This window comes from Leucopleurus acutus (genome assembly GCF_964270905.1).
Source record: "Leucopleurus acutus genome assembly, chromosome: 19".
In the NCBI taxonomy this organism is placed as follows: domain Eukaryota; kingdom Metazoa; phylum Chordata; class Mammalia; order Artiodactyla; family Delphinidae; genus Leucopleurus; species Leucopleurus acutus.
In genome coordinates this window covers 25,549,152-25,569,514 of record NC_139161.1, presented here as the reverse complement: position 1 = coordinate 25,569,514, position 20,363 = coordinate 25,549,152, and the positions used below count along the sequence as shown (strand labels likewise).

The following is a 20,363-nucleotide window of genomic DNA, read 5'->3' as shown; positions in this document are numbered from 1 at the left end:
TGACCACCTAGAGGGGTGGGATAGGGAGGCTGGGAGGGAGGGAGATGCAAGAGGGAAGAGATATGGGGATATATGTATAGCTGATTCACTTTGTTATAAAGCAGAAACTAACATACCATTGTAAAGTAATTATACTCCAATAAAGATGTTAAAAAAAAAATTTCCAAAATCCTTGCAACCATCACAGATTCACAAAGTAAATATATAAATTAAGTTTTATTAAAAGTTTAAGAATTCAAGATGAATATCAATATTCCCTTAAAGGGAAATATTTTTGTTAAAGGGGATATTTTTGTTAAATATGAGAAAAAGACTAGGAGAAAAATATAAAGCAAGATTAAAATTTTGATAGCAGAATGGGAGAGGTAAAAACTTGAGCACTACGTTCTACTGTGACACCAAACGGTGGGTTTTATGAGATGAAGAAAAAAGTGAGGTACAAATATACACAAAAGTGAGACTGAATGAAAGCGGTCTTAAAAATTCAAATCATTCAGATATCTGGTAAAATGAGCACTAAAAGAAAGCATAACTTTAAACTGCCCTCCTATTCCATGCCCACTGCAACATGCTAGCTCTCTTCACAGCAGAGCTACTGACATTCATGCTGCCGAATGCTCTTGTACACCAATCAGTAGACCATATCAGAGACAGAATGCTACATACTCCACAAGAAAATGACTTTATTTGGCAATTTCCACTGCCAGGTAAGTCAATGGCCCTTGTGTGCATAGCTTTATGTAAGAAATCTAAGATCTCTCTTATCAAGAAACTCTTTAAATGCTCATACATTGAAAGCTTGTTTCTCTTAACTGAATTATGTAATCCTCTAAGATTCATGTGCTGACATGGATACGAAAACACCCGAAGTTTTCAGATGGTGATATCTAGTTTTCTAATACTACTAATCTTCTACTATAACCCAAGAAACTAATCCAATATACTAATGTCTCTTCACTGCTTAAAAGCCTCTGCTTTAGTAATAACCCTGCCCTCTAGATGGCCTTTCTTGAGCCATCCTGAGAAAAACCACTCTGACTAAATGAGAAAGAATTTTTTCTTTAGAAGTCTATTCTACTACCTCGACGTAAAAAAAAATTCCCTTGCAACTAGCATAGGTATGGACACACACAACTTAACTCGCCATTAATTTTTATTTGATGCCCAAGAAATCTAAAAAGGAGAATAACAATATTTCAAGGCTATGCAGACAAAGCGAAGCTCAGGTCTTTCATATATATAGTTTCCTATTGAGTGTCTAAGACCTCTCTTTCAGAACATCACCCAAGCCCTCCCACCAACCCATACTTCTAAATGGCCTACATATCATAGCTTAACTCTTTAAGGAAAGGAAGCCAAACAGAGTTCTGAGATTAAATTGCTGAAAATCTTATTAGAAACAAGATATCTCAGGTTTCTTCAAAGATGATCATGAGAATTCTAAAAATGATGAAAAAAGAGCTAGTGAAAATATTAAATCGGGCTTCCCTGATGGTGCAGTGGTTAAGAATCCGCCTGCCAATGCAGGGGACAGGGGGTTCGAGCCCTGGTCCAGGAAGATCCTCCATGCTGCGGAGCAACTAAGCCTGTGTGCTACAACTACTGAGCCTGCGCTCTAGAGCCTGCGAGCCACAACTACTGAAGCCCACACACCTAGAGCCCGTGCTCCACAACAAGAGAAGCCACCGCAGTGAGAAGCCCGCACACCTCAACGAAGAGTAACCCCCGCTCGCTGCAACTAGAGAAAGCCCGCGTGCAGCAACAAAGACCCAATGCAGCCAAAAATAAATAAATTTTTTTAAAAAAAGAATATATTAAACCCACATTCCTATGTCAGGACGCTAAAGTACCCAGGATAAAGTATTTTTTTTTAAATAGGATATTTGCACAATTAAGTGCTGGAAGAGGCACCACTTAATTATTCTGCTGCCAACTTAACCAAGTACCAAATTGTTTATCTGACCACAATGGAGGGAAAATATGCAATTTCATATATCAAGTAGTTCCTAAAATTTCTATTCTGGCCAGCAATATAACTGAACAATTTTTTAAAAAAGGACATACCCCTGGTAAAATATAAAGGATATAAAACAAATGACACTTGAATATGTTTATAATTTTCTATTCCTCCATACAATGGCATTTTAACTTAAGTCATCATTACTGAGCATTTCCTTTGAAAATTCAGCAGCTGAACACTTCAAACACAATGGCCGTAAATATGGAAACACCCATAAGTACATTCGAAAAAGTACTAGTCTTCAAAGTAGGAGTCTCAGGGTATAGTCTTAACTATCACTAATCAATCTTGAAAATTTGGACAAGTCAGTATTCTCCCTAGGCTTCAGTTTCCTCCTTCGCAAAATAATGGTCTACACCCTTACTACCTGAAAGGTGGTCTATGGAATAGCAGCAAAGGCAGAGCCTGGGAGTATCTCAGAAAAGCAAGCTCATCCCACACCTACTAAATCAGAATCTGCATTTTAGTAAGATCCCCAAGGAGTTCATATGTACATTACAGTTAGAGAAGCACTGGTCTGGATGACCTATAATTTTATGTGAGGCTTTCTTTCAAGTTCCAATGTTTCAGTCGCTTTTCTCTTTCCTTATTAAGAAATTTCATATTAATTAATTATAGTTCCTTACTAGGAAATTTATTATATTAAACACAGTAAATAAACCTCAAATAGTACCACTATTAAATCAGTTAACAGAAGATGGGCCTGTGGTTAAGAATCTTTCTTCAAATCTGCAGCCAAGTTACATGTCCCTTTTCCATAAACTAAGTTAAGGCCCCACTAGCAAATTAAGACACAAAGGCATGTGAACATCTGAGTCAAGATGTTGCCACAACAAATTTGTTTTCCTCCCAGAAAAAGAAACAAACTTGTACACATAAAGAATTTCTGAAGTAAGGACACTTTAATGTAAAGAAGTAAAGGTATTTACTAGAGACATAAGAATACTCAAAATTTATGGCTGAGTGCCCCCCGCATAGGAAAATCAATTGTATATTCTTGACTCAACTACAGAAATTGTCCCAAGTTCAAAACCACAATGAGCAGCCTACTCTAGGGTAGACTCTGAGGGTTCTTTCACTGTTACAGCATTACATATTTAGAGATGACAGTCAGATTTAATTTCAGGTGCTTGTCAAGAAAGAAAATATACTTTGACAGAGTCTCTATTCCCAAAATTTAATTTTTAAAAATCCAAATATATCTGTATTCAAGGACTAAAACTGCCAAGAAGTAAAAGGACAATATAGGAATCTTTATTCCCAGAAAATTCAATACACAGAGAGAAAAAGGAACTTAGCTAAATATTGAAAAAGATTAGTTTTTTAAAAACTGTTGTGTTTGATTTTTCATACTAGTAATTTACCAACATTTCAGAAGACCAAGAATCTACCATTCTAGAGCTGCACTATCCAATACAACATTTACTAGCCATATGTGACTGCTGACCTTCTGAAATATGGAGAGTCTAAATTGAGATGTACTCTAAATGTAATATACAAAATGGATTTCAAAGTCTTAGTATAAAAAAAGAATGTGCATTATCTCAATAATTTTTATACTGATTACATAAAATATTTGTGATGTTAGATTAAATAAAATGTATTATCAAAATTAACTTCAGCTGTTTATTTTTCTTAATGTGGCTATTAGAAAATTTTACATTACACATAGGGCTCACAGTTGACCCACATTATATTTATATTGGGCAGCACTGGCGGGACTATCACCAGCACACATGCACATTTTTAAGAGAGCTATTCAAAAACTCTTATAAGGGCTTCCCTGGTGGCGCAGTGGTTGAGAGTCCGCCTGCCCATGCAGGGGACACGAATTTGAGCCCCGGTCTGGGAAGATCCCACATGCCGCGGAGCGGCTGGGCCCGTGAGCCACAGCCGCTGAGCCTGCGCGTCCGGAGCCTGTGCTCCGCAATGGGAGAGGCCGCAGCGGTGAGAGGCCCGCGTACCGCAAAAACAAAAAAACTCTTATAAGAAGACATTCAAAATTTAAGATAACTTTTTTGAGACTTGAGATATTAAAGCCTAAAAAATCTACTTAACTTGATGACATGCTAATAATGGAAAATGGTTATCTATAAAGTTCTAGTAATTTTGCAATGCATTCAGCACAATGCTAAAGTTAAAAGCACTGAGAAAATGTATGGCCTTAAGCTTCTAGTCCAGTAGGAGGCCACTGATCTACTTTAGATAACAATTAGAAATTCAATCTCTTTTGCTGCAACTGCTTTTTCAAAGAAAAACACTGTTTCCTATAGTCCCTATAGTCTCATGTTTCTCTTCCAAAATTGGAAAGCTGACAGCTTCCTTTGGTCTGAATTCTTCCTGCAGTCAAGCAATCATACAACTTGAGTCTAAGAATGTCATATCCTTTACCACACATCAAACCTTCACCTGCAAACTGTGCCCCTTCTTTAATTATAAACCCAACTAATGCCAGATATTCTTCAAACAGCCCTGAAAGGATCATATTTTCAACCTTGCTATTTTTAAGTAAGATGATTACAAACACAAATGGGAGTGTTGATGAAGACTAACAAAAAATGTTTGGGTATTTCTGGTACTTAAATGTAAAACCAAGTGTAAGGGGAAAAAAAGCCCTGAAACTGGGTTTTGTTTTTTTTTTTTTTAATTTGAAACACTTCACCCCTGTAAATAAGCTAAAAATCACATCCTGAACAAGATATTGTGGCACATGAAAATTATATGAACTTCGTATTTCAGTATCCATAAATGAAGTTTTATTGAACACAACCATGTTTATTCATTTATACAGGGGCAGAGCTGAGCAGTTGCAAAAGAAACCGCATGGCCTGCAAAGCCTCAATTATTCACTATGTGGCCTTTCACATAAAAAGTTTGCCCATCCAATATAGAGAGTAAGTATAATCATCCACATAAATTTCTTAAAAAGGCCTTTCATGCACATTCCATTTACTGGCTAAGGGGGTGGGGTGGGGGGAGGGAGGGAGTATACAGACAGCAACTGGGTAAGACCTCTCCCCAAAAACCCTACCCTGACTTGAACCAGATCACCATCATTTTGACCTAATACATCCTGGGCCTCTACACAAGATTTTGTTTGAAGAGGTTCTAAAGTTAAATAAAAAGATTTGAAACTCAAAAACTTAGTTCATGATTCAGTACCTGGGCCAAAAATTATACTGAAATGTTGCCAAAGAGGTTTATCGAAGTGCTTAAAACTGGTATGCCCAGGGTTGGTTAAGATACAGATCTTCCCTCTTTTAGCAGGAGGATCACTCAAGGTCCTTTCAACTCTGATTCTAAGATAAGTCATCTCTCAAAAACGAAAACATACTTTTAAGGACTTCCCTACCCTCCTCCTCCTGAAAAGTGGGGTTCTACCATTCTCCGTCAGACACTGTCATAGTTTCAGAGATAATCTATAGATATAATTATAACTTCCTTATGAAGAAAATTAAACCTATGATATGCTGTAAAACGTATAGCATCCCAAGGCAGCCAATTATCTAAAACATATTAACCAGAAAATCACATATACCTGTTAGTTATCTTGTTTGGGATTCTGTTTGAGGGAGCGAGGCTATTAGGTAGAGAGTAAGCACCATACCACTCTACGTTGTTCACTTACATCCACATGATAATGAAGAGGCATACAATATACTTGTTTTACCTTAATAAATTGACTTCGGCTATCAATCAAAAGACATTTAATGTTCAAGCCTTATAAAAATTTATCAAATATGTTTAGACTTTAGATTTGCCAGACCAAAGCACTATACACTAAACAGAGAGAAAGTCAATGAGATCAAATTCCTGGCTCACTTGAAAAATTAACAGTGCTGTATGTAACTGATTTTCTCAGGTCACCGCAGGGAACAGACAACAGTCCCTAAGAAGCAAAAGAGTGACCTGGTATTGATATAATATTGTCAGTTAACAGGCTGACAATTTCAATTCCCAAGGAACACAAATTATCTTTTAAGCCTGTATATTTTACACACGAAATGTGCAACCTACAAACCTCATCTGAGGACAATAAATGTCAATTACTTTTTCATTCCTATTTTTAGAGCAAAAGCGCTAGACTTACACATATATTTGAAAGTAATTTTAAAGCCACCTTTCATAACATATGCCATAAATACCAAAACCTGATAACACTAACAATGGAGAAAAGGAAAGCTGAATTAAAAAGTTATTCCTTTTCCACAGCTTAGTCTAGACAAAATATGCAACGGTATGTGACATTGCACTAATTATCTCAATAATTGTTTACTTAAGAATGGGGACAAAACAGTTCAGTTACATAAAATCTTTCTCTCATTTGCCAACCCCAAATTTATAATCTGCTATTGCCTCCTAATATTTTCCCTTCCCAAGGGGATTCAAGATTAAAGAACAGCCTCTCCACCTTCCAATCTAGAATTAACTTACCTTGTATTTTCTACATATAAAACACTTGGATTTCCCAGAGTCATCTTTTAAAGGAGTTTAGAGTCAATAGCTCTGGCAGGAAAAACATAGTTAAGTGGTTTAACCACACCATAGTAGGGGACTTTTCTCCATTGGTATTTAATATATACCACATAAACTAACGGCTAACAAAGCCTATTTTGAGGTAATTTATGTGACATCTTAACACTGAAAATAAATTTTGAATTTCTGTCCTCTTCTCTACAACATAATCTTTTATAGGCCTCTTAACTAAATCAGATGATGGAATCGAACCAGCTAAGTAACAACAAAAAAAAAAAAAGAGAGAGAAGAAATGTAGACATCTGTACCTAAAAACTTACCTTGATCCTGTCATAGGACCTCTTCCATCCTTGTCATATCCCCCACGCCCTCTACCTCCTCCCTGTGACCCGCCATATCCTCTATTATCTTCTCCATACCTACTCACATCACGACGGTCATCTACAAAAAAGAAAATTAATACATACATACATAAACAACTTGAAATTTCTGACAAAGGCTTTCCACAACATAATATTAAATAGCTCTTTAGGTCACCTGTGACCTTCAGAAAATGGCACATGTGCACAAAACTCAAATGCAAGTCAACATAACACCATCTGGAATTAAATGTATGAGACTTATATGTGTGTCAAATTCCATTCTACCAAAGTCAGACAGCAAAATGGTGATGTGGATATCACCATTTGATGTGAAGATAATATGGAGTAGTTTGAGTAAAGTACATTAGGTACAGAACTCTAATAAATTAAAAGAATACCCTGATCTTAGGGACTTCCCTGGTGGCGCAGTGGTTAAGGCTCACGCTCCCAATGCAGGGGGTCCGGGTTCGATCCCTGGTCGGGGAACTAGATCCCACATGCATGCCGCAACCAGGAGTTCACATGCCACAACTAGGGAGCTGGCAAGCCACAACTGGGGAGCCCACCTACCACAACTAAGGAGCCCACAAGCTGCAACTAAGACCTGGTACAACCAAATCAATCAATCAATAAATAAATACTTTAAAAGAATACGCTAATCTTAAAAGTTATTTTTCATGTCGAAAATATTTCAGTGTAAATCAAACACAGACAAGGAATAACTAGATTTTCAAACTGAGAGATATTCAGTGAATATATTCAATGAAGAAGATATTCAGTGAATGAGCTTCCACTCTTACTCATTCACTTGTTCATTCATTCAACTATTCAACAAATATTTATCGAGCAGGTACAAAAATGAGTAAGGCACGACCTTTGCCCTTGAAGCATTCATTTTTATGGCTGACCAGATTCCTAAATATCATGATATATATAAAATGATATACATAAAAGAAAGAATGACTGTTCCTTCTTAGTTGAGGTTAGAGAAGGCTAATATAGGATCATAATTTCCTCAAATCACATACAGCACCAGTACCAAGAGAACTGGTAGCATGGACTTCCCTGGAGGTCCAGTGGTTAAGACTCCGTGCTTCCACTGCAGGGGGCACAGGTTCGATCCCTGGTCAGAGAACTAAGATCCCACATGCCACACGGTGCGGCCAAAAAATAAAAAATGTTTAAAAATTAAATTAAATTATAAAAAAGAACTGGTAGCAGCAGCATTCATTGTCAAATGATCAGTTGACTGAGACAACAAAGGAAATTCAAAAACTCAGCCAGCAAAAAATCACGTGACCATCTGGAGTCTCCAAGAAGTTCAGAAATATCAATCTAATAAACTAGTTTTGATGGACATGAGACAGAACATATGTTCAGGGTGACTCTAAATTCTTACAAACAGTTGAAATCCTCTGTGGGTCTTTTAATACAGAATTCAATACACAATTCTATGAAGGGAAAAAAGGAAAAATAATAGAGGTCAGCATATCTTACCTTGTGTGTGGTGGCTGTAATTTTCCCTTTGTGAATGGTAGGATTGCTGGTTTTGATTATAGGAATCATGCTGCTGATCATAATTTGACTGCTCGGCATAAGAGCCGTGATGTTGATCATAGCCTGACTGCTGGTCATATGAATCTTGTTGACCATAGTCTGACTGGTCATATGAAGGCGCTCTTCCACCTTGGCTAAACAGAAATCAAGAACTTGAGCGATTTTACAGAAGGACTGTTTACTGCAGCAGGCTGACTGAGACTGATTGCTATAAGAGGCCTGCCCAGCTAGACCTCATCCACATTTACTACCCTTTTCTGGTAGGAATCATTTAGCTCTTTTATCTACAGAATCTTATCACCAATGGAATGACTTTCAAACAACAGTTCTACTATCACTGAAGAGGTGTCACATTATGAGAAAAAACACACACACCTTTGAAAACTGTAGAGAAGCAAGAAAATCACTATGGTTTTTATCATCTCCTTGAATTAAAAAAAAAATTAAAGATGACATAAAGTACAGTAATATGTCTGACTCTTTAACAAACATGACACAGCAAGTGCTGACTCCTTTTAATAGTTACAGTAAAAGGCTCTATCTCAGTTTTAACAACAATATTATTTAATAATATTTTGGGGACTATTTTCTTATCTTTAGAACCTTACCTTTAGTACATTCTTCTAAGCATCTTCAATAATAGTAAATTTTAGAAAATAGCAATAAATCATTCAAAGTTTTAATCTGCTGAGTAAGAGGAAGGAACTTGCTTTGTGATGCCATTTTTTAACTGAAACAAAGTCTAACTACCAAATGAGACTGCTTTATTTTCTCTTGCAATTCAAAAAGAAAATTCGAAGTATGTTCTGAGCAATATGACTATTAATTACCTACTCTCAGGATGGGAATGTTGAAAGAAACACTTAATTGGATTTGAGTTCTAATGTTTACTCAAAAAAAAAAGGTGGGGGGGGGACAAAAATGGCCTCACAACTTAATAGTCACATCTTACTCTGCATCAAATGATCAAAACAATCTAATAAAGATCGGTTCCCCAACTCCCTACCCAAAGCACATCACAAAGGTCAGAACCCTAGACCTTCACTTTAGAATGACTGTCAAACCAAATCTAACATTTCTCTTTGGTCCACATTTATACGTCACATTACCAAAAATGCATCCTTATGAAAAGGTTCTCCTTAAATTTAAAACTAACCAGGCTTGAAGAGCCTTCTAATGTAACATGCTTTCTGGATAGTATTCCCTACATTTGTACTTTGTAAAGCACAGTAAAAAGTAAGTTGCTATTACTAAAATTAATAAGTACAGGCTCCTCAAATCAGAAAATTTTAAAAAAATATATAAGACCTGTAAAATTGCTAATATTCACCTACCTATATTAACAATTAAAACATTTTTTAGGGTATTTGAAATAAGTGCATAGGTTTTGGCACTTTTTTCTTTAATATTTTTGCCCCTGAAAAGGACATTAAATACATTAAAATGGTTAAAAAATAAAATGGAAATGAAAAGTAAGCATTGATAAGTCTCCTTTTATAGGCAGGTTTTTATTTCATCTCAGGTATAAAGCAGAGGTTCAAATTTTACATTTTAACATTTAAATCATGTGCATTCATTTACAGCTAAACTAATTGTACAAATAACACATCATAAGAATCAAATATCAATATTGACAATCTCCACATTCTTTATAATACAAAACTGTGAAATTCATACACCATCAACACTTTTCTGGAAAAAAAAAAAAAAAGTTTAAAGCTGGGACTTTGTTAGTGAAAGCTGTTTAATACCCAAAGTGTTATTTCCACTTCCCAACACCTCAGTACTTTCACTGTTTCCTTACCCTCCTGATGATTCCATGTTTTGCTGTGCCTGGTTATTATAAGATTGCTGGCCATATGAGCTCTGCTTTTGATTCTCATAACCACCATAGGACTGTGAATAACCTAAAGATTGAATAGATATACCATTTAGGAAAGGTTCTGATTTTAAATTTCTAAAACAGCAAATTTAACAAATCAGTCCAACCTGATTGGTTTTGTCCGTAACAGGAGTAGCCGCCATAGTTCTGCCCATATGAAGAATCAGTAGTTTGCCCATAGCCAGAATAGCTCTGAAATTTAGGTAAATACAAGTTTCACTGCATATTTAAGATTAAAACTATTTATAAAGAACTCAATTTATATTTAACCTACTTGTGGTGCTTGTCCATAACCTTGGCTGCCTTGATTTCCATAGGAAGAATAACTGTAAAAGAAAAGTGTACTACTTGAAAGAAATGTGCTAGAATTTAAAAGCTTAAATTAACCCTATCTTCCTTTTCAACTTTCAACTCAAATACAAGCTTCTTTCCCGAGAAACTGTTGATCTAACTACCTCTTCGAGTCTAAATTGAAAGGTGATAACCAAAGACTGTCAAAGACATAAATAAAATCATGCCCAGACCTCTTAAATGCCAAACACACACCAGAAGTTTTGCTTTGACAATCTCCCACAAATAAACAAAACTTCACCAGAGCTAGAAAATTCCAACAGAATTATGCTTGGATGGGTGGGAGGCTGGGGGTGGAGGGGAGTGACTACATGGTAGCAAGACCCATAATAAATATCTGAAGCAGAAAAATAATGACTCTTTAAGTTAGAGCTTTAATCAATTTAGCTGTGCTGTGACAGATTAATTTCTTCCTACCATTTGCCTTAAATTTGCCTCTAACATCCTAGAAAATGCACAGTGTGGCACTAAACATCCAATTGTTAGTGCCTCAGTAATGAGAGGCATGTATATCTTCAGAATACTATCATAGAACGAAAGTATATTGTATCTCCAGTGTCATAGCATAGGATGGCATAGTTTGTTGACTGAATGAATACATGCAGCTTTCTCGGAGTTGAACTTTCTTTAATTTTAGTGCATATAAGCTTTAACAAGTCAGAAACAAACTTTCTGAATATATACCAAAGAAAAATAAAACATATGCCAAAAAAAATCTTACTATTTTAGAGCTATCAAGTGCTAACAGAATTTCTTAACTTTATAAAACATATTTCATTGAATAAAACATTTGCTAGTTGCCTACTATGAGGGTCTATCCCATGAGAATAAAAAAGTCAAATCAGTTTTGTTTGCATGAAGCTTAAAACTTGATGACAGAAGGTATCTGAGATGCTCTTCTGAATATCTCACACTGAGCTGCAAAACACTTATACTACAAGTGAAGGCTGTATTTCTGGTAAGCAAGAGAATCCTACTGCATGTATACATTCACATAAAAACAGACTTTTCTTTTTATTGTGAGCATGGTGAGGATGATTTTAAAAATGCTAAACACTTCTATCATAGTGCTTCAAGAAAATCCACTCCAGAAAAAACACATTTAGCATATTATATACAATCAAAAAAATTAAATGCTTTTTCTAAGCTGTTATAGTTCAACTACTTAAATCCTTTTAGTAATTGTTTCTTCTAAATAATTTCTTAAAGAAAACAATCTTTATAATACCTATGAGATTCATTTTAATCTCTAGGGGGCACCTATATTTACTGATTCAAACAGCCTTTTAAAAAAAGAAAAATATCTTACAGCACCTATGTACATAGGCTGACTCTTTCCCCTTCACAAGCTAAGATTTAACTCTTTTAAGACGTCAAGATACCAAAGCTTAAGAGGAAAGCCTGACTAAATTCATCTTTTTCCTCAGCTCTGCTCGTTCATGGTATTATTGAAATGTGCGTAGACTTTACCTTTGCTGCTCACCCCCAGACTGACCGTAACTTCCGGAATCTAAAACACATAAAAAGAATTTTTAATCTTATTTAAAATTAGGCTTCCCTCAAAGGCTGACTTTAGCTCTTACAGATGAAATGTGATAAGAAAATATCATAAACTACAGAAAGAAAAACTAGAAGTTAAAAATACAGTGCAAGGAAAAATCTGTGCCAATAGTATTAGCTATTTACAGTAACTACAGCTTTGAAAACAACTACTCTACAAACATGTCCTGATGGTCACAAAAACCAAGTGAACAAATGAGAAACAGTCAGTGAAAAACCCATCCTTTCAACAAAAACTCAAAAGCTCAAGTTATATTATCTTTATATATAAAAAGATATCTGTTAAAAAAACTAATCAGGATCAAAAAGGGGAAAATGCACACTCTAAGATAAATCCCCAGGATTACATCCACTTCATATCCTTGGCAGCCTAACATATACACCATTCCCTTGGATTGGATTGGATTGCTTTGGCTGTCAGCAGCAACAAAAAGATCTCCAAAGACTTGGTAAAAGCAGCTAAGCCACTTGGTATATACCGACTCAGCAATACTCACCTCTAGCCTCCTTGTTGGCAATAAAAACTACCAAGGAAGGCATGAGTTGAGTAATATACGTCAAAATAATAATAATAATTTGAACTGTGAACTTTTCTCAATACTTTAAAGTGTCGGTTATTCCAAAAATTTTTGAAGAGGCTCTACCCTCTAGGCTTCTCCTCAGAGTCAAATGAATGACCTAATTTTATTAGTGATTGAGTAAGAGAAGAATATCATATGAAATACTCTTTCAACTGCAAAAAAATGACTGATAGTCTTCAACTGCTATTAGGCCCAACCTCATCTAATCTGAATAAAACTATTTGATGTTGAACAGTTCTGAAAACCCACCAAATATCAAATCACATCAATGACTTTTTCATTCAATTCATATAAAGCTACAATATGAAAACACTGTCACTGGCTGTATAAGTGGGTGACATCAAATTTGCCACTTTTCTACAGTAGAGATCTCCAATCAGACTGAACAAGAATTTTTTTAATCCTTAACTACTAAAATATTGAATGAAATCCTGACACAAACTACTTCTTTTATGAATGTGGACATAAGGCTACCTGAGATGAAAAAAAAATTGTGCATCACTGCCCATAATAATAATATGACTAGATTTGTAACTAACCAAATAAGAAAAATATGAAAAGAATACAGAACCTAACTGGATCATAAAGAGATTAGATGCATCTATCAAATGGCAAAGGAAGTTAGTTTCAACCAGTTCAGAAACTAAAAAGGATTACTGTGGGAGGAGGGGGTGTATGAATAAAACAAATATACATACAGTGGGGATGCATGAAGCTTTAAGTTAAATTATATCCCAAGGCAATGACGTGGGTTCTCCCAGTGACAGAGTGGAGTCCAAGACCTTATTGTACTTTGGCTCAGGCAAAAATTATAGAAGTACACAGCACATATGTCATATGACCCTGGCTTAAATCTAATAAGTATCAGAGCTCTTAACTCAGTCAACTTCAGCTCTCTGAAACTGTAAATCTGACTTCTTTAGCTGGCTGACTTTAAAACTCTAGAATATAGAAATAAGAGTATTGACCAACAAGTTGAGCTCTTAGTGAAAGTAGATGTTTTACATTCACCAGAGAAAATCAGTTTATAAATGTTACTTATGGCATTTTAAACAACTGCTCATTATGAGTACTTGACACTTGAGCCTTGTATCTGGGCCCATGAATTATTTAGAGATGCTTTTATTTCCAAGTGTATAGGGTTTTGACACTCCTTGTGGTTTTGTCTTCTTATTCCATTGCAGCCAGAAAAGGTATTTTCTGTACTATTCCAGGTATTTGTTAGGATTTACTGTTTTTCGCTTTTCCCCTTGGTAAACACTTTTACTTACATAAATGTCTCCTATGTGCTTGAAAAGAACTGTATTATCTAAATGTTGAAAGAATTCTGTAAATCCATAAGATGATGCTTGTTAGTTCTATTATTCATATTCTTACTCATGTTTGGTCTACCCGATCTATTAATTACACAGAGTAGTATGTTTAAATTTTTTTTAATTCCCTGTTTGACTCTGTATTTGTCAATTTCTTTCACTGAGTGTTTTTTTGCTTTCTACACTTTGAGGCCATATTGTTAAAGCACATAAAAGTACAGATTTACAGCTTCCTGGTGAATTTCCCTTTTTTTTCTTTTTTGAATTTCCTTTTAACATTACATGAAGACTATCATTAAAAATGTCCAAACTTTATTTTGACTGGTAATGTAACTAAACAATCTTCCTTTTGGTTGATGTTTGCCTGATTAATATTTTTCTATCTCTATACTTTTAACACTTCTTATTCTGATGTTTTAGGTACGTCATTTTTGAGAGCATACATCTAGATCAATTTTTCCCAATGTGAAAATCTTTGTCTTTCAACTGATGTTTTCGTATTTTTATTATTGTTACTTTTTATTTATTCCTACCAGCCTATACTAGACTCTCTACTTACCAGGGTCTTTGTTTTTCAACTCCTTAACTTCCTTCTATTGGATTTTCCTTACTCCCTTTCCCCCTCTACTGCTTTGGAAGTTAGACGTTCAAATTCTGTTCTTTTAATAAGTCACTATTCATAATTTAAAGAGTATGTTCAATTCTTAACATGCATTCTTGATAAAGGTCAAAATGATCTTCGACCTCCACTAGCATACAAGAACTTTAATGCTATAATGCCAATCACAGCCTTCACCTATTATTTTGCTTCCACTTTTTCTTTCCGTTATCTTTTGCTTCCACTTTAAAACTCTAGATTCCACACAGTCAATACTTTTTATCTACTGCATTTGCTTCCTCTGTATCTTTTTGCATCCCACTCCTCCCTTTCGGATTTCTTTTATTAGTTCTTTCAGCAAAGGCCTGAAAGTGGTATTCTTAGTCTTTTATTTGCGTAAAAAAGTCAAGGTCAAATGTTATTTTTCCTCTAAATTCCAAAGATCATTTAGTGGCTTCTTAAAACTTCTAAGAAGTCTACCAATCTTACCTCTTCTCTATTTCCTCTGATAGGTCTGTCACTGGTATTTCATAATCTGCAGTTTCACATTTATGTATCTAGGTACGAATTGATTATGTCTCATGTTTGAGACTACTGCTTCTTGATCCATCAATTTTGGAAAACTCTCAACTACCTATTAATTCTTTACCATTTACACCTTCTCGAACTCATATTAGATATATGACAGGACTTCACAATCTATTTCCTATACTTCTTAAAATTTCAATTTTCATCTTTATCCTTCTGAACTGAATCCTGGGTAATTATATCTATTTTCTACCTCACTAATTATTTCTTCTGCTAGGTCTATCTGCAATTCTACTTGGCCACTTTTTCCATTTCTAGAAGTTACACTTGACCCTTGATTCTTTTTCAAATCTACGTAACCATTTTCCACGTCTTGGTCTTAGGGCTGATTACTTCTTTTAGGTTTCTAATAATTTTAAAGGCATTAATACTCGCTTTCAGACTATCTATTAGGGATTCAAATACCATCTGTCACTCTCATTTTGGCGAATTGTCTTCCAGAATTCTGCAATGTTTTACTGTGAACTTATGTTCTGCAAGGCTTGTTTTTTCTGTAAGATTCCTCATGACCTAGGCTCTGAAATTTCCTCAGAAAAGGTTTTTCGTTTGTTTTTACTAGAAACCCCAAGGTTACTGTCAGTCTAGAACCAATTTTTATGTTAAATTTCTTGGCCTGAGGTTCCCTGAACCTCATAACTAATCTAAATGTACACCGAAACTGTATGAAGCACAGGTCCCAAGTTACAAATTCTCAGGAAAAAACTTTTTTCCCTCACTCAAGGCCCAGGCTTCCTTCTTATCTCCTATCCTGGTACAAAGGTTTTTCTAGTTCATTCTTTCACTGAAGATACAGTCCTTCACACATCCAGGTTTTATGTAAGGGTTCCCATTACATGGCTCTAATGGTCTCAAGGCTGCATTTCATGTCCTTAGTTATTTGGGCAATAAACTCCAAGTCTCTGAATGAGACCTACACCCTTCTCTATGCCTACTATGCTGGCTTCTACTTCATTTCTGGCAGCAGGGGCTCGCCCTTTGTTTTATGTAAGTTCTTGCATTTTTAGCTATTCGTAGACAGAGGATTTACAAGTTATCTTAGTCTGCCATAGTGCCAAAAGAAGTTTCTTGACTTCGTAATTTTTATATGTATAACTGATATTAGATTTAACTTCAAAGGTGTCAGATAATTCACATTTGTCTGAGAGTCTGACTCACAATATTTACAACTCTGATTTATTTATTATGTAAGCATTTATTTTATTACGCTTATAAGTCTGTCCTGTCAGGCACCTGTAGTGGCTGAGTCAATTTGATAAGTTAAATTTACAATATAGTTTGGAATGTTTAAAGGACTTAACTAAACTTAATGCCATTAGTTGTTTAGGGGGGAGTCAAAAGCATTATTCCTATTTTTATACAAAGTCGAAAGTATTATTTTTATACACAAATTACAAAATGTACAGAGTATATAACAACACTAAGTAGAACTTAAAAGATTCTAACTCTAATTGACTTAATGTAGAAACAAGCAATTATTAGTTCTTTTTGACATGAAAGTCAATTTTGATATTAAAAAAACTCAAATTACAAAATGACAAGTAAGTGCTGTCTTGGTAATTCTAAAGACCAGGGATAATGGATTACCCAGCTCACACACTATTATGACACACTGAAAATCCTGGATCTTACAAACGGTACAGCTCTAAAACTTAATTTTCCATAAAAGCTACCCAGTCCTACAAAAATAAGCCATTGCTTTAAATCAATAATTATGTCAAAAATCGAGACAAGTCAATGGTTTTTAATGAGCACTGTATACATTGAAATGGTAAATTTCTGCATGAAGGTGGGAGAATCTTAAAAAATTTTTTTTTTACATCACGGATGGGTTACACACCCTCCTGAGTGTACTTCTATGTACTTCTGTGGAGCTTTACCAGACTTCATTCCAAATTATGCAGCTGGTAAAATATGTACCAATGTCACCTTTGGGGTAAGAAATTATTTCTTGCTTGAGCAAGAATTAAAGAGAAATTCTGTGCAATTAACAGCCTCTTACATCAGGTAGATGCCCCTTCCCCTTAAAGATCAACCTTCTGGCTTAACATCAATGTTAATCTAAAGAATGTTTATCATTTCCCTGTCCAACCATTCTTGCTAATTTGGTCTCCTCTCAGCCTGCTCCTTCCTTTTTGTCACATATTTCCACTCTTCTGCAAAACTGGATTACCTGGGGGGGGGGGGGGGTTGTGTTTTTGTTTTTTTTAATATCAACAAGTTCTCCCTTAAAAAAATGTAAAATACTCTGCCAGCAGTCATTTTCATCCCAACCATATGGCTTTCAGGGACGTGTTCTGCTTTTCCACCTGAAAAGTAACATGTAATTCTCAGGATGGTTCCTAGCAAGTGGGGAGCCGGGTCTTTCTTTGCAGCCTGCGATGTGCCCAACAACAGAGGACCTTGTGTGGCAGCTTGGACTGCTAAGCCAAGCGCAGACCCACGTCCCGGACTTTATATTCTACTTTCGCAAGACCTAAACGGGCTGTCCTGATAAGACCAAGGCCTCTTTTTCTCTTTCACACAACGGGGGTGCCTCTGTCAATTTAAAGTGCTTGATGGAAGACTGCCTTTCCTTTGGTCTGTATGTTTCAACGTAAATGCCACAGGGACCTACAAAAGCCCATCAATAATAAACAGGGCTCACTTTCAAGCTCGTGCAGGAGATAAACAACTGAAGAGGTGAAGATGACAGAGAAGGGTGAAGAGGAATTATACGCAAGCACCCCCATCTCGAATCCGGGAGGCTGGTGCGGAGGGAATGACGACATGTATGTAGGATTTCGTGTCAGGCAACGTCGTTTAAAAGGGCTCCCAGAGCGTCAAGGCCCCCACCTGATGAATGGGTGAGTCAGGAAGGCCCAGCTCCACGTCACGGATGGGGAAACTGAGGGACGAGGCGGCGAGATGACTGGCCGGAGGCCTCGCTGAAAGATCTGAGGCGGAGCGGAGAACCAGAAGCACCGATTCTCTCCGGCCGATGCTCTAATCACGGGCTCCCCCCGCCCCTGCGATGGCGTAGCGGCCTCCGCCCCCCGATTCACACACCCTCCCCCGGGAGCAGCACGTCGCCTCGGGTTCCAAGGACAGGGCCAAGAGACCGGGGGCTCGAGGCGCTCCCGCCGGGATTTGCAGACGGAGAGCGTTGGGAGCGTGCGTCCCTCCAGTCCAACATGGCGGCGGCAGCGTCCGCCCCCCCCCCACACCCCCACCCCAGCCTCCCTCAGGGCCGGAGACTTTCCCGCGAGGCCCTCCGGTGGGCGGGAAGACGGCCCAACCCCGCCGGGCCCCTTTTCGCCGCTGCCGCTGCTCGCTGAAAGTGTCACCTACCCGACATGACTAACGGCCGCGGCGCAGAGCCCCCACAACCCGCAGAGAACAAGGAATACCAGAGCCAAGCGGGGCCGTACTGAAGGCGGCGCGGCGATCTGGCCCCGAATGCGGGACTTCGGCAGCCAATCAGAGGGCAGCGGGAGGTACCACAACGCCACGGCTCGAGGGGTGACTCTGTGCTAGACCAGAACCCAGAGGACTTCAGAATCCCCGTTCCCCCCTCCTCGGACGGTACCATTATTGAGAGGGAATTGTGGAGAGGCCGTACCACTGCCGCGATCGGGATGGGGGAGGGGACTGAACCTACCCGGAACGTCCTGATTACAGTCCTATTTTTCACTTTATTGGATTTAATAGAATTCGAGGTTAGGAAGCGAAACAGGAGAGCCTTATAAACGCAGATTATATGGTCAGAAAAGGAAATTTCGAATGGTATGTCCTAGTTCGCTCCGCTTGGGCTGCAGAAGGCTTGAGCCACCTGGGGGCGTTGGGGGTTGCTGAGCTCCGGGCCGTAAAGTCGTGACTAACTGCGGGACCAAGTCGCCTCCCGGTTTGTTGTAACTAACTTGCAGAGTAACAGATAAGACTACAAGGTGATACTGGAACAAACGTGTGCCTTAAAACGAAATCACACACAAACCGGACCCTGAGGATGTGTCAGGGTAGGGCGTCGAGCTTTAGTTTTCGGTGCTAGGATAATAGCTAATTCTAATTGTCAGGCACCTTGCATCATCTTGTTTAATTCTCACAGCAGACTGATGAAATACTATTCCCACGTTACAGACGAGAAGGCAGAATTCACTTGCCCTGGGTCGCACTACTGGTAAATGGCCAATGTGGAATTGGAATCCTGGTAACCAGGCACCACTGCCTGTGGGTCTAACTATTCTGTTGCCCTGCCTACAGGGGACTCAAGCTCTCGAGTCTGAGGTGAGGCTATGAAAGCTCAGAGAGAGCACACAAGGACCTTTTCCCCAAGGGTGACGTGACATGTGATGAGACAAACCATAGGTGATGTGCAGAAGCTGACCACTTCTTAAATGGGGAAAAGTGTTTTCAATGACTTGGGACTTCCGCGGTGGTCCAGCGATTAAGACTCCACGCTCCCAATTCAGGGGACCTGGGTTCGATTCCTGATCAGGAAATTAGATCCTGCATGCTGCAACTAAACACGTGACAAAGAAGATGCTGTGCAGGCAACTAAGACCGGGCCCAACCAAATAAACAAATACTTTTTTAAAAAAGTGATTCAGTATGTTTGGAGTTTACCCAGGAGGGGAGTGTGGTAGGAGATGAAGCCAGAAAATTAGGGGGCTAAAGAGCTGAGACCTTGTAAAGTACATTAGAGTTTGTGCTTTATTGAAGGCAGTGGGTAACTCCTGCCAGATGATTTTAAAGAAAGATCAGATTTGCATTTTCAGGTTGCAATATGAAGAATGTATGGAGATAAGAGGTGCCTAAAAGCAGGGAGACCGATTAGGTAACCAATGCAATAATTCTGGTGAGGGATCATAGTAGCCTGGACTTAGGTTGTGGCTGCGGGGATGGAGGTAAGTGAGAAGATCCCTGACATACTTAGGTAGTAGACTGAGCAAGATCTGGTGACCAATTTGGGTGGGAAAAGAAGTGAGAAGTCCAAAAAAAAAGAAGCAAGAAGTCCTGGGTAAATTCTGAGTTTCACACCTGGACAAGTGGGCAGGTGGTGGTGTCATTCACTGTGACCGGGAAAAGGAGGAGGGGCAGGC

At 37.7% G+C, this 20,363-nt stretch overlaps 1 protein-coding gene across 2 annotated transcripts in view; it reads right to left on the bottom strand.

The window, feature by feature from the left end:
* TAF15 (TATA-box binding protein associated factor 15) overlaps nucleotides 1-18,787 on the bottom strand; it is a 29,157-nt gene extending 10,370 nt beyond the window's left edge. Inside the window, exons 1-7 of one of the 2 annotated variants that reach the window (XM_082861197.1) lie at nucleotides 18,616-18,787; nucleotides 12,119-12,158; nucleotides 10,572-10,623; nucleotides 10,405-10,489; nucleotides 10,220-10,322; nucleotides 8,356-8,549; nucleotides 6,817-6,937 (exon numbers count right to left, since the gene is read on the bottom strand). In XM_082861197.1, the coding sequence (XP_082717323.1) occupies nucleotides 6,817-6,937; nucleotides 8,356-8,549; nucleotides 10,220-10,322; nucleotides 10,405-10,489; nucleotides 10,572-10,623; nucleotides 12,119-12,158; nucleotides 18,616-18,622 (602 nt within the window). In that variant the 5' untranslated portion in view covers nucleotides 18,623-18,787. Of the gene's footprint in view, nucleotides 1-6,816; nucleotides 6,938-8,355; nucleotides 8,550-10,219; nucleotides 10,323-10,404; nucleotides 10,490-10,571; nucleotides 10,624-12,118; nucleotides 12,159-17,932; nucleotides 18,259-18,615 lie in introns of those variants that run through there. The other variant, XM_082861198.1, reaches the window with a different exon arrangement.
* Nucleotides 18,788-20,363: the final 1,576 nt, after the last annotated feature.